We start from the raw sequence: 15,509 nt of genomic DNA, 5'->3' as shown, positions 1-15,509 counted from the left end.
CAGAATCATAGAATAGAATAGAATCAACCAGGTTGGAAGGAAAAGACCTTTGAGATCATCAAGTCCAACCCTTATCCACTACCGCTGTGGTTAGCAGACCATGGCACTAAGTACCAAATCCAGTCTCATCTTAACCTCCAGAGTCAGTGAATCCACCACCTCCCTGGGCAGCCCATTCCAATGCCTGATTACTCTCTCGGTAAAAAATTTCTTCCAACCTAAACTTCCCCTGGCAGAGCTTAAGATTGTGCCCTCTTGTCCTACTGCTAGCTGCCTGGGAGAAGAGACCAACTCCCACCTGGCTACGACCTCCTTTCAGGGAGTTGCAGAGAGCGATGAGGTCTCCCCTGAGCCTCCTCTTCTCCAGGCTGAACAACCCCAGCTCCCTCAGCCTCTCCTCGCAGGACTTGTGCTCCAGTCCCTTCACCAGCCTTGTTGCTCTTCTCTGGACCTGCTCCAGCACCTCAATATCCTTCCTGAACTGAGGGGCCCAGAACTGGACACAGTACTCAAGGTGTGGCCTCATCAGTGCTGAGTACAGGGGAAGAATCACTTCCCTGGTCCTGCTGGCCACACTGTTCCTGATCCAGGCCAGGATCCATTGGCCTTCTTGGCCACCTGGGCACACTGCTGGCTCATGTTCAGCTTCCTGTCAATCCAAACTCCCAGGTCCCTCTCTGCCTGGCTGCTCTCCAGCCACTCTGCTCCCCAGCCTGTGGTGCTGCTTGGGGTTGTTGTGGCCAAAGTGGCACTTGGCCTTGTTGAACCTCATCCTGTTGGAATCAGAGCATCTCTCCAGCTTGTCCAGGTCCCTCTGCAGAGCCCTCCTGCCTTCCAGGAGATCAACACTCCCCCCCAGCTTGGTGTCATCTGCAAATTTGCTAATGGTACACTCAATCTCCTCATCTAAATCATGGATAAAGATACTAAACAGAACTAGGCCCAGCACTGATCCCTGGGGGACACCACTAGTGACCAGCTGCCAACTGGATGCAGCACCGTTCACCACCACCACCCTCTGGCAGAGAGTGCACCTGTGTCATAGCTTTGAAAGGAGATGTTGGAATTTTTTCCCTATGTCTAAACCTCACCACCCCCAATCTGTTTTTTCCGGAATGGGCAGGGGGGAACGGAGCAAAGCCGCACACGCTGGGCAGCGCAGGAGCGGGGGGAGGGCGAGCTCTCTCGGGAACGCAGTTGCCGCGGGGACGGCTGGGAAGTCTGTGGTTCGGGGGGTTTTGGGGTTTGGTCCGCGGACCGGGCAGAGAGGGAAGCTCAGGTTTCGGCCACCTCCCTTTCTTTTCCTGAGAGGAAGTTTTTTTTTTCCCCACGGGACACTTCGAGGAGGACGACTGAGAGAGAGCGACCGACCCATCTCAGAGCTTTCGGTATTCCGCTTTCAGGACTGCCTGTGGGAAGAAGGACTCCTTCATTGCCGGCTGTGAAGCCATTGGCCGCTGGCTGCTGCGGGCGCACGTGTCTGCGAGCAGCTGTTGAACTGCCGGGACAGTCCTGCATCTCCCCCTCCCTTCTGTCCCCCCCTGCCCCGGGTTGCTGCGGGTTTCCTCCCCCCCACACCTGGGGGATTGGGACTTTGTTTTTGTTTCTTCTCACAGTTTTTGATTGCACCATTTCTTGTTTATTCAGATTTTGTTAATAAAAAGCTGTTCTGTTCTGCAATTCCAAGTTTCTTAATTTCTAAATTGTAGTCTTGTTAAACTAAGACAACCTGTCCAAGCTGCCAGCTTTTTCAGGAATATGCTATGGGAGGTGGCTCATCACTTAGAGCAGCTGATCACTGTTTTCTTGATCAGCTTATAATAAGATAATAAAAGCTTATAATTAGATAAGCTCTAATTAATATTATTACACAGAGTTTGCTAATTTCTATTAACACTTGCTTCTGTCTTTTAAAGGCACAGAACTCAGCCAAGGAACACTGCAGGGTCATTGGTCAGATGATCTGCCGAATGGCCATCAGCACACCCATTACCTGAACTGGATAAACTAATGCTATTTTGCCTCAGTAATTTCTGTAGATAGCAGCATCCCTCTGCTGCTATCTGTGATAAAAGAAATATCAAGAGGATGTATTTTACTCCAGGACCTTTTCCTTATAATGACAGTTACAGAGGATATATTTTCTCATCCAGAATAGGAAGGCAAAGTACAAGTGATACAGCTTATTATTCTGTTTCTGAGCCAAGAAGGTCTGGTTTTATTAATAAAATGTTGTATGAATCTGAAGTTACAGAGGAAAAAAACCATCTTTTTCCTGAAAGGTACTTACGAAGACTCTGGGACAACAGACAAAACATGCAGTTACTGAGCAGAGTAACTGCACCTCAGTTTAACAAATTAGAAGTAATTGTCTTTCTTTCCAGATAAATTGCTGCTGAAATTCCTTATGAGGTATCATATTCTATTCTAGGAATCTCTGATATTACTATATCATGGATATTACTGGCTGAAAAGAGCCAGTTAAACTTCAAAGTCCAGCCTGCTTTAAAAATATCTTAATGCATTTTCCACGTGTGGTTCAGTTTAGAAAAAAAATTAATGAAAAAATACATGAAATTGCTTGAGAGACTTATTTGTTCAAGGAAAGAAATGTGCTTACATGACTTAAGAAAAACAGGCAATATTTTGCTTCATTGGGTTTTGCTTTTTTGTTCTTAAGATCCTTAAATTAAGTTCCAGATTGCAGCCTAAATTAACCTAAGTAATTTATAAGTAATTTACAATCCCTTTTTGAGCTATAAACAAAAACAATATGGAAAAAAAAGATGACTGTGTCCTTTCCAGTTGTTTGGCACATTTTACAAGTGGAATCCAAAACAAGGAACTCAATTTAGAACCCAGCTTTCTTAAAATTAAATAATAAATTTGTGTTAACTTCATTTGTTGATCAGGAAATGTTATGTTGTAAAACAAAAAGAGTATTTTTGCATCAAGAAGGCTTCTTTTCATCTGCTTTTTAATTCAGGACAGAATTTTGTTGATAAAATTAGAATTCAGTTTATTTACATTCAGACAATACAGCATCATTATTGGATTTATGTCTGAGTGCTAAAACCTTATAACCATAACCTTATAAACATAACTCTCAGTTGTTAACTTATCACTTACCCCTTAAACACTTTTAAGCTGTTAGGTTCACCCCCACAGCCCCCATTCTGGAAATGATAGATGTCTGAATGAAAAGGACAAGTTACTGCTCCTGTGCTAAACAAAGCAGACTGAATTCCTAAATCTCTTCAGTCAAAAGTGGCATGTTATTAAAAACATAGTATCAAAAAATTCTTAGTTGATATTTCAGCTCCATCACAACACCACTGTTCCCTGGGCTTGAAAAACTGATCTGCAGTGGAGGGGAGGTAGGGTGTGTGCATTTTGTGTGCCTGCAATACCTAAGTATGGGAGCAGTGTAAAGAAAGGGAACTTCACAAAAAGGGGTTCTAATGTTATGTGGCGATCTCTCTTAGACTGTTTTTCAAGCTCAGTGATTGCTCATACACAGGTCAAATTTATTTCACAACCCAGAACAACAGTTGGCATTTCACCCCTCAGGGCACAAACAGCACTCTGTATTCTTTCAATGGCACTAATGGTGTGTTAGCTATAGAGTTCATTCCCTGAAAATGGACAGTCTGAAATTCTTGTGGTTTTGCCTTGGTTTTTTTTGAAGTCTTCTTGTTTCTTCTTGTATATATCCATTTAGGGACCTTTGAATTTAGGTAGGAGACCATTTCTTTCTAAATCTTGAAGTTAAGACTATCTTTCTGTGGCTGGCTGATAGCAAGCTTGCTCAGGCTGGGAAGTTGCATTGCATAGGTGCTGTTCTCAGCAGCTCTGCTCTCATTTGTTTTAATGAGGAAATCTTTCAGCCTTATCAGTGGGAGGTTCACATGGAAAGTGTTCAGTTTTAAACACCTGGGCTTGTAGGGCAGAGGCAAGCAAGCAACCAAATGCCTGATGCTTAAAAGCAGTCCAGGGTAACACATTTTACTTTTATTTGCAATAAACTAAGAGTTTATGTGTGTCAGTTAATGTAATCAAAACTGATTAAGTGCCACTCATCAAGTGGCAATAACTTGATTGCTTTCAGTCACTAATTTTCTCTAATCCGAGCAGAAAACAAACCTACCCTTTAGTCACTGATGCCTGTTCTTCAGTCAAAGGTGGCATGTTATTAAAAACATGGTATCAAAACCAATTCTTAGCTGGTATTTCAGCTACATCACAACACCTCTAGGTTTTTTCCAGTCTTGCTTATAGATAAATGATGATTTTGGTTGTATGAACAATCCAACAACAGCAGTGCTGAATTGGCCTGAATTCTGATTGAGTTCAGCATTTTTCTGATTCGAAGCCCTACATCCTCTGGTTTAATCCAGCCTCTCCTTCAACACACAAACCAAAGCCCCACACTGGTAGCTTCTTTTCCTTTACCATGGCTCCAGTGACCCCCAAGCAGACTACCTTCTGATTTTAGTGGGAAAACCACTTACACCAGTGAGACACTCTGGCAAACCCATGCTCTGTTTCTCTTCAGGATTGCATAATTCTGTCAGACTTAATCGAGACCAGTTGCTCAGAGTTGTCCACTGTTCTCCTATAATCTAAATGGCCTGCTATATTATGATAGCATCAAAGCATTGAAGCTTGGTGGGTGGCTGAACCAATAAGATACAGATGATTTCTTGAGCTGTCCATGTTTCCATATCTTGCACATCATGCTGGTACCCTTCTGGGCCCACTGTATCACTATCGATGTGATTGCCTCAGGCAGACTACACAAGTTGGATGTGTGAGTGCAGTCTCTTTGGAAAAGGTTTAAGCTTCCTAAGCAAAGCAGCTGGGTCTGACATAAGAAGTTCTGATGGTCCTCAAACTCTTCCAAAGGTACTAGGAGTTTCATGGGAGATGGAAGAAGCCTAGCAGTGTTCCTACAGCTTATTATACAGAATGGGAAAAAATAGTAATACTTCCCATTCTTTGAGTTAGTCAGCTAATTGTGATTCCAGCTTATCCAGCAATCCTGAATGAAACTTATGGATTTGATGGGTCACAGAAACTTACTTAGTTGCCCTTGTCAGCCAGCAAAATCTCTTTTTTCTAGGCTGCTTAAAAGGCAGTGTGAAAGGATGGTGTGGCTACACAATAAGGTCCACAGGTAACTATATACTACTTCCTGGTAGTCCCTGGATGAAATCTCAAAATACTGATTTAGAATTGGTAACATTGTTCCTTTCCAGTTCTTTAGTCTGTAATTTTTTCTTTCCAAGTCTTGAGAGATCTTCTCACCTTGGGTGCTAATGCAGTTCAACTTGAAGATTGCAGTTTGGGTAACCTAACACTGATGACTTCAGTAGACCAGTTTCCAAGTATTCAAAGGCTTCTTCACTAAAAAGGTGACATGAAACATTGAAGTACTTTCTTGTATAAAATATAATTGTATCTAGAAAGCTGCAGGTATATTAGTACATAGCATATCTTGATTGGTATTAGGCATATGTAACAACCCACGTTTGTTTTGTCTTTTGGATCTCTGATCATAAGGCAGCCAAGTATTGTTTTCTTCATCAACATGTCATGGTGGAGTGACTTGATTTGTGCTCCCTATGAAGTTAATCAGGGTCTTTGGAAATACGTCTGAAGTTTTTGCTAGTGAGATTTATACTGGAGAAATGTTTTTTCTCTTTGGTGTGTCTTTCTAAGTCTCACTTTATTAGGTAGTTAGTCAAAGGAGAACTACTGTAACGAGCTTTGTTTTGACTTGCATAATGGTCTTCTCAGGGACTGTGGCTTTTCTGAGTCAATCCTCTTTCATCTGGTTAAGCTCAATTAAATTTAGTATATTGAACTCCCAATATTATAGCAGTACTTTTTACTAATTAGGGGAAGCTGTGCTGTTGAATTATACAGAAGTGTCAGGAGGACATAACTGTAAGTGTTATAGAAAATTGTGGTGTTCCGGAACACTCATGTGGTAGTTGATGAGAGTCTGCTTCATTCAGGGTGTAATTTCTGTATACTGTGAGAGAGAACAAGTGGTTTCAAGCAGCTCTTTGTAACAATCCTTTAAGAGACTTGTTCCCAGAAATACAGAAATGGTTTGGGAAAAACAACCCCCTCCCCTTTAGCTCATGGTTCCAACAACAATTTTCATTGCTTGCTCTCTCATCCATAAATCCCAACCTTCCTACAGTGTTGTAGTCTCTAGTCCCTGCCTTAAATGCCTGATCATCCCCCAAATAGAGCTTAGCCTTTCAAAGAAATGCAATTCACTAACAAGCCACTGGCTTTCTGGGAAAAGCTGTAACCCAGTTTCTGCCACACATCATAATGTGGGCACAATATTAAGAGCTGCCACTTATCCCATCCAGTCTTGGATAGGATGGGATATTGGTCATATTAGAGCTAGAAAATTGTTTTCAGTCTTTCAAGATAGAGATGACATGACTTAAGCATTATTCCTGTAGAATAAGCTGACTTGAAACACTGTGATTTCTGATTCCACAAAACCAGCCCATCTGGATTCTCCGAATGCAGATGATAACAAAGTTCAAGCTGCATGGAGCAGCCAGCCACCCCTCCCACTCACTGTCCTTAAATACAGCTTCTGATGACTAGTACCATTACATGATGTTTCCCCACTGCTCTATCAGGGTGCAATCTAGAATCAGTTTTCATTGCTGCTAAAATCTGAATCTAATCAGTGTGAATATTTCAGCATACCTAGTTCATATGTTTTGTGTGTGTGTATTTGGCTTCATTTATAAAAATATCCTAGCAGTTAGGGTACACTATCGCATTACTCTCTGTCCTTCATTTGTGGTTTTCCTCATGGTATATTTGTGTTCCAGCATATATGTGAACAAAACACAAATGTCTCATGTAAGATGCATTTATAGCATGCCATTGGACAGTAAGTCTGAATCAGTCTTGTATACAGGGATGAGTAGATGTCATGTTTAATCCAAATTTAGATGTTTAGACTGAAAAATGAGACTGCAATATATTTTCTGGTTCAAACAGAAGACTACTTTCATGTTCATCCTTTTTCTTATTTAGTACATTGTATGGATTTTCCCATACTTTTCTGTTTTCTATGTTCTTATATTAAAAAAATAAGTTAAAAATTCCCAAATACAATTCTGTAAAAATGGAGTAAATTCTTGTGACATTGTGACGAAAGTTCTTGCTCTCACAGTTCTTGCTGCTGAGCATAGTTCAAGGATTCCAGACAGCCACTGTCCCCTTGGGCTTTTCAAAACTCAGTAGGCAGCTTTATTCTCTCAAATAGGCTATGTCCCAAGTCTGTAGCCAGAGGATCCAACACAGTCTGCCAGTTGGATTTAAAGCCTGACTGGCATCCTCAGCCATTCTTTATCCTGGGGAGATAAGTTTTTTATTCAAATGGAGGACTGTGGCAAACCACTAAGATCATACTTTAAATTGGTACAAAGTATCAAGATTCTTTCTACTAGTATTACAATTTATGCTATAAAAATTCTGTCAAGATTAACCAGGAATTTACTGTAACTTCATCTTGTCCATGAGAAGTTTATGTGTCAAACTGGTGCATTTCCCCCCCACTATTTAAATAGGATAGAACTTTTATTTACCCTGTTTATATCTCCCAATAATCTCTTCAATATATGTCCTCAAGATCACTCATCTGATATTCTTTATGTGTATGCAGAAAGTCCTAATCTGTGTTTACTAATAGTCTTTGCAAAGGCAAACCTTGAGGACCTTCCAGAATGAAGCTCCACACTGGCAAGTGTAGACTCACACTCCTAGTGGTCTGTAGTGTCTAGGATTCACTTCTTCTTAATGGTTATCTTGAGTTTTTTCTGACCACATTAAAAAAACACCCTCTCTTTCTTAACTATATCCTGATGGGTCTGCAGAATATCTCTCTAGTTACTCCTCTTATTAGATCTTACATTAAATTATCCCAGATTAATTACAAAATAAAGATTATGCAGTCACCCTGTCTACCCTTGTGTTAATCTTCCTGCCTGCTTCTCTCTCTGTCCATGCATGCATCTCTAAGTTCCTTATTAGTGAGGGCAAAGTTAATTACTGTTCTGTAATTGGGATAGAAGCAGAATTTTTGGACTTTTTATTTGTCAACAGTCAGCTGGACATATTCAACCAACTTCTAACTTAGTATAGCATTTTCATCTCTTCTCCAGGGTAAGGAATAGCATAGGTTTTATGAGTTCAAGTATAGTCATATAGGAAATGTTAGGAAGCAAAAGACAGAAAATTTGCAGAAGGCTAGGATTCATTACGTCACTGTGGCAAATAACGTGCAACGTGGTATACAATCTTTGGTCTGTTAAAGAAAATTTGGCCTGTGTTTTATGTAACAGTGATTCATCTCATGTGGACTATTGTGTGCTTTATCAGTGTTCTTTGGTAGTGGGGGGAATTAATCATTTTAACTTTTGGGGCTATGTGAACATTATTCTGCTTTCAAACCTGTCTTTCCTTTGAAAAATGAAGATGTGAACAACTATGCCAGGCATTCTAGTTAACAGAGTCCAACACTGATATGAACAATTTCTTCTAACCTTAAAGGCTAACATCTCATTTTATATTTAGAAGCTTGTGGCATATCGCAGGATTTATACTCCCTCTTGCTGCTACTGTGTGGCACTGTCGGGCCCAGAATCCAGAAAGAATCCCCTATCACCTTCGTATCATCTGTATGAGGATACTCATACATTGTAGTGTTTACTGCACTGCAGTACACTGTGGATCAGTGGCATTTTGAGTCATACGTTCTTGCTCTTCTGTACAGAAATAACATCTTCTTTAGATGTGTCTCCTCCATTTTTGAATACTCACTTTGTTCATATTTTCTGACCCAGTGTGGATTAAAAATTACTCACCACATTATACAATCACTTTTCAATTCAAGTGGGTCTGGTGCGTGCTAAACTATTTGGTGACAGCTGTGGATACCTGTAATTCCAGTGTCGTGCTTTCACCAAAATAATGACAATTTCTGGAATTGTTGCTTTTGACACAAGGAGCATTTGAAAAGTGAAAATTAAATTCTGGCTTGATTTCAGTACATTAAATTGTTACTTAATAATGCCTCTTCTAAAAAATAAGAAGTTACAGTATGATATCAGTGTTGTCCAACAAAATGCAATCCAGAAAGAGCTCAAGTAGAATAAAGTTTGAAAATGAGAGGAGTGGAATCATGCTATTTTATGTAAAAGAAAAAAAAACTCTCCAGGGCAGAAAGCTCAGGAATGTGTACTTGTTGCCTTTTATAAGTCCCTCAGAATTAAAGGCTGGCAAACAGGGGCACTGAATGGCAAGGAATGAAGAGCAAGAAAATGCCTCTGCTAATAAGGAAGTCCACAAGAGATATTGAGATGGAGGACAATCTTATTTTCATATTTTTTGCCAATCTGCACTTTGACACTTAACAACTATATTGTAGCAGGATGTTAAGGCATGGATGCATAGTTTGTGTATTTGTGTCATGTATCAGGCATTCAGAAGAGTGTTTGCCATTGGCAGATGCTAGAAAGAACTATCTCTACACTATCTGGCTTATTTACAGGTAGAAAACATTTAATATTTGTGTTCTTTGTCCAGTGCTGCTGCTACCTGTAAACATTTTCATCTTCAGAATGCTGCCCCTTCATAATTTCCAAATGTGGGAAATTGACTGGATCAATAAAAAACGGGTTTGTGTTTTGAGCTGTGCCTCTTTTAAGTGTCAAAACAAAAGTGAAAATGGAGTGGCTATATGCAAACAGTAAAAATATTCTTTATAAAAGGTAAACAATTAACAGACATTACTGAGAAACAACTAAGCCAGTTGTCATATATCAGATAATGTCATTTCACAGAACTTGAAGACAAAGAGTATAATTTCTCTGGAAGTGAGGTAGTGTAGTCGCACTGTGGCTGTTTCAGTGGACAATAGGAAAGAAAAAGACAAGAGGAATTTGGCTTGTCTTCTGCTAAAGCCTTTGTGTAATTCATTAAGCAATCCTAATCCAAAATGATAGTCTAGGGCATTTGCTAATGTTTTCATGACCCAGTGAAAACATAGAGATGCTAATGCAGCTGCTCATTTACTCCCCTGTTAATACCCAACTGGATTTGGCTTCATTGAGTTATTAAAGCTGCTGAGCATTCCTCCCATGGTGACATGTTTCTCTCAGTTTTGCTTACATGCTTTCCAGCCAGTCTGGGACTGTGGTTTCACTTGAAGCAACACACTATTCTAACCACTCCTGCAAAGACTGTATTAAAACTGCAGACTTCTTCCACAGGGTCCATAAAAATCCACTCCTCTATTACAAAAGGAATAAAAGAGATGTGAATAAAAATGGTTACACAGATATTAAGTATTCTGATAATTTTTAATATTGGGGAGTTTTGTCCTTACAGACTGATTGTACAGAAGTACAGATTGCACGTACTGCTTTTTTATTGGGTTTTTGCAATACTTGCGAACAATTTTTGTCTTGTGGACAGTATATAAATTATAAGAATGATGTTGTGGCATCCCAGACACAAATGATATTTCTCCTTTTATCAGCCTTTTTCTAATTAGCTTTTCAAGGACTTGAAATCCATTGTTAAATACTCATATATTATGCTTAAACTTAAATAATATTAAAACAGCACCAAAGCAATGGTAGTTTCTGTGAGAAGCTGCAACTTGTAATTCATCATGATAAATTCACCACAGAAAAGTATAGCAAAATTAAAAACAGAGTCATATTGGATTTTTGTCTTTGGAAAATTTATTTTCACCTCAATTGCTGTCATATACTAGATAAGATAACTGAAACCTGCAGGTTGTCCCTGTCCCCATGTTTCGACTCTATGTCCTCAATGCTACAGATGCTACTCTTAAGCCCTTCAGTCTATTTGTATTTGGAATACTATATCTTTTTGAAACCGTTTCAGGTGGCAGGTTTCGGCACTGAAGAGAAGGAACTCTGCTTTCTCCCTTTTCCCCTACAATGCGTCATCCTGGCACCTTGCCCAGATGTCAGCCCTGGTGTAGGTGAGGTTGCCACAGCAACAGCACACACTTGGTCACACCCCCTATAGCTACAGAAGTCTCAGTCAGTTTGAAAGTTTTACTAGGTTTTCATTCATCTGCAATGCACTGCCCAGCCATCTGCGTTTAGTCACCCATCCAGTGCTCACAAGCCTGCTGGTAAATGGAGTAATTTTTGGAACTTTCACCTCCATCTTTTGGGATGAAATCTCTCAAGATTATTCCTGGGTGGTCAGTCAGCTGCCCAACCTGCAGTGAAGAAACCAGCTGGTCTGTCAGCCATCCCATAGACATGCCAGGCAGTTGGGCAATAACTAAGTTCATATTTAATTTTCATAGAATGTGTAAAGCAATAGTACTGTGTAATTGCAGAAGAATAAAACTGGAGTTACCAACAGAGCATTTTAAAAGCCGACTTTCTTCCTGTTGAAGCAGCAGGATAAGTTTTTGGTAATACCTAACTCACAATTCTGCTTATTTTTTCAGACATGGAGATGACTTGATTGTGACGCCGTTTGCTCAGGTAGGCACAATTTTGCTATATTTCTCACATGATCTTGTAATTTAAAGACTAAATGGCCAAACTAGTTGTTTTCTATCATTATTATTGTATAAGATATGTTTGCTTGAAACGAGAAAAATGTCTAAACAGAAAGGTGTAAACTTCCCACTCTCGTTATCTACACCTCTCTTTCTTAAAGCTTTTTGATTATCTGAAAATTGAAGTGCAACAGCACAATAAACACCTTTGATCTCTTTTCAAATACTGTAACAGGCAGTCATAATGAAGACAAATCTCTGCTTTCTGTTATTCTGTTACTTTTTATAATTACAATTTCTTCATCTGGTCATATTTTATGCATTAAATAAAATGTGATTTCTAGACATAAGTTTTACCTAGAATACTTATGTTCTTTTGCAAAACCACGTGTTTGCTTTTTTCTATTCAGAGTCTGTTTTATAAAATATCACCTCAAAATTCTTTATAATTCAGATCAAGACTTCACAATTTTTCACAATAGAGCTGTCTTATCATGTATGAAAAGTTAATATTGATATTCCTTGAACTCATGATGATAGCTTTTACTCTGAAATAGATAGGAATGAAAATCAATTCAGTGTAATTACAAAGTCATATGTGATTGAAGGTGAATGGAAAAAGAAAGGTTGAGTCACATAGCAGTCTCAAATAAGAATAAAATGTGCAACTTTAGTCTCAATATGCAGGTTGCTCTGGTCTAATAATAAGCTGTTAAAAGAATATTTATTTATTAGTTTATTAGATATTTAATTATATTGTAAGCAGATACAGTGTTTATAAAACTGGGAGCAAGTTCTTAATATGAATAATACCATCATCTTTTATTAGCAGAGACAACATTAAGCAAGGGCATTTTATAAAAATACTCTAAAGTCTCTCAAATATTAAATATACTTAAACAATAATGGAAGAGAAGAAATTACAGAAAAAAAAATTAAAAAAAAGTCAAACAACTTCTGGTTTTATTTCCTCAGGAAACGGAAAACCTAACTCTTAAGAACAGAAAAAATATAAATTTTATGATGCTTAAGCAATCCAGTAATATTTACTATCATTCCTGTTCATTGTAATCTGATTTTTGTTTACAAATTGTGCCACGTAGTTTCCCTAGAACACAGTTTTCCTAGGTTCTAGCTTCCCTAGAAAACAGTAAATAGTACACCTCATTTATGGATATCCTTTTCCTGGGGACAAACACCCTTTCTTTTAAGGGCAGTTCTGTATTCTTGTTGGCATTAATGGATGTGGTTCAGCAAATAGAGCAAAAGCAGTTGAATGCTATGGTTACTTGCACCAAGGTACTGTATTTGATTAATTGTGAGCTTCTCCAGTGCAAAACCCTGTTAGCAGTGATTTAAGTCAACCTGGTTTTATTTCTGTGGAACAAGAGAGAAAGCACTTACAGGGTGAATGATCATGTCACATTCCCTGACACAGGAGAAACTGAGATGCAGTTGAGAGAGTGTGCCTAATAGAGGGGAAGTGACATCTGATTAGACTCTTAGGAAAAACATCACCTTTATCTAAAAAGTATAGAATATGCAAAATCTCATCTCCAAGTGGGGCCTGCTGACAGATGAAGCACTGAGCCCATCCCTCTGAGTTACATTAGCAGTGTTAGGACCTCACTCAGGACTTCAGAAATTGGATGCCATCTCCCAGTACAATGTCCACACATGTCCCAGTACATGTCCACATCATAAAACCTACCACTTTAATGTCTTCCTAAAGCAATATTTTAACATGTAAGTGCATTTTTTGTGTGCATCACAGTGTGAGGAACACATGTTCGAGTTATTTCAAACCATCTGTATTTTCTTCACTTGATCAGGAAGCTTATTTCATTTGATCATGAGCCACCTGGTGGTAATAATCCTAGTTTGGCATTTCAGTTTCTTTTCAGCATATCACCATGGTAATGCAGCTGCATTTTCTATGTGGAGGCAGAGTGGCATACTGTGTCCCCCACATAGAAGCTGGTCCCAGGACGTGATAATTTACTATATTTACTAGAATGGAATATTTTTTTTAAAAAAATTATCACAAGGATATTATCAGTTGCATTTCCCTATATTCTAATATACAGCAACTGCTGTAATTTAATTATTCATAGAATTTCACTTTACAAAATAATTTGAGGGATTTGAAACTTAAGGAAAAAATCTGTAGGTTTTTAATTACCAAAAAAAAGTTCAGTATTTAAAATTTGTTTGCAACTGTTTATATATAACTTGATTTTGAAAATATTAATATTTACTTAGAGATTAAGCCTAAAGCAGTTTGCACATGATGGGTTGCTTTATGCCCACAAATGTAACTCTAGAAATACTAAGCACAAGTAGAACCTCTGTGGGCAGCGTTAACTGTCACTTAAAGAAAATTGTAGTGGAAAATTGAAATATTATTTTATGCACTTCTAAGATAATACACTTATAAATATTAATACCTTTATACAAGAAATCAAGTTGTTTAGATCCATTGTAGCCAATGACCAAACTTTTTGTTTTCGCTTATACATTTATTGCAAAGTATGTGGGGATGGCTTGTACTTGCGGAAACTGTCAATATATGTGCATTTATAACCATAGAATCATAGAATTGTTTATGTTGGAAAGGATGTCCAGGATCATCGAGTGCAACCATTAACCTAAAACTGCCAGGTCCACCAAACCATGTCCCCTAGCTCCACATCTACATGTTTTTTGAATGCTTCCAAGGATGGTGATTCCACCACTTCCCTGGGCAGCCTGTTCCAATGCAGACCAACCTTTCAGTGAATAAATTTTTCATAACATCCAATCTAAACTTCCCTTGGTGGAACTTGAGGCCATTTCATCTCAGTCATGGGAGACTTCAACCTGCCATATGTCTGCTGGAAACTCCACACACATAAAGGAGGCAGTCTAGGATGTTTCTGGAGTGTGTGGAAAATAACTTCCTGTTGCAGCTGGTAAGTGAGCCTACCAGGGGCGGTGCCTTGCTAGACCTGCTGTTTACAAACACAGAAGGGCTGGTAGGAGATGTGGTGGTCAGAGGCTGTCTGGGGCACAGTGACCATGATATAATAGAGTTTTCAGTACTCAGTGAATAAAGGAGTGGTGTCAACAAAACCTCTACCCTGGACACTGGTTCGGAGAGTCCCTTGGGAATCAGCCCTTAAAAACAAAGAGGTCCAGGAAGACTGAACATACTTTAAGAAAGAATTCTTAAAGGCATAGGAGCAGACTGTCCCTTTGTCTCAAAAGACAAGTCGTCAGGGAAGATGATTGGCCTTGGCTGAGCAGGGAGATTTTGCAGGAACTCATGGAAAGAAAGAGGATGTCTCATCTTTGGAAAAAGGGACAGGCAGCTCAGGAAGTGTTTAAGGATGTCATTAGTTCATCTAGAAAGAAAATCAAAAAGGCAAAAGCTCAGCTAGAACTTATTCTGGCCACTTCTGCAAAGGATAATAAAAAGTGCTTTTATAAATACATTAATAACAAAAGGAGGGTCAAGGAAAACATCCATTCTTTATTGTATGTGATGGGGAATATCGTCACCAATGATGAGGTACTTAAATGACACCTTTGCCTCAGTCTTCAATGGTAAGACAGGTGGACGGGGACAGGGAGCAGAGTAGACCCTCTGTAATCCAGGAGGAAGCAGTTAGTGACCTGCTGTGCCACTGAGACACTCACAAGTGGGATCAAATGGGATCCATCATAAGGTGATGAGGGAGCTGGCAGAAGAGCTCGCCAAGCCACTCTCCATCCTTTATCATCAGTCCTGGCTGAGCAGAGAGGTCTCAGATGAGTGGAGGGTGGTCAATGTGACGGCCATCCAAAAGAAGAGTTGGAAGGAGGATCCAGGGAACTATAGGCTTATCATCCTGACCTTGGTGTCTGGAAAGGTTATGGAGTAGATTATTGAGTG

At 39.3% G+C, this 15,509-nt stretch overlaps 1 protein-coding gene across 2 annotated transcripts in view; it reads left to right on the top strand.

Moving 5' to 3' along the window:
* The window catches only part of LOC108495468 (cAMP-specific 3',5'-cyclic phosphodiesterase 4D), a 297,598-nt gene that overhangs the window by 170,592 nt on the left and 111,497 nt on the right, over positions 1–15,509 (top strand). For both annotated transcript variants that reach the window (XM_017811176.1, XM_017811175.1), the window contains one exon: positions 11,543–11,579. In XM_017811176.1, coding sequence (XP_017666665.1) covers positions 11,543–11,579 — 37 coding nt within the window. The remainder of the gene's footprint in view (positions 1–11,542; positions 11,580–15,509) is intronic.

Source organism: Lepidothrix coronata, unplaced genomic scaffold (assembly GCF_001604755.1).
Source record: "Lepidothrix coronata isolate B3197 unplaced genomic scaffold, Lepidothrix_coronata-1.0 Scaffold31, whole genome shotgun sequence".
NCBI lineage: Eukaryota > Metazoa > Chordata > Aves > Passeriformes > Pipridae > Lepidothrix > Lepidothrix coronata.
The sequence above is the reverse complement of the archived record's forward strand: the minus strand, read 5'-3'. Positions and strand labels throughout refer to the sequence as shown.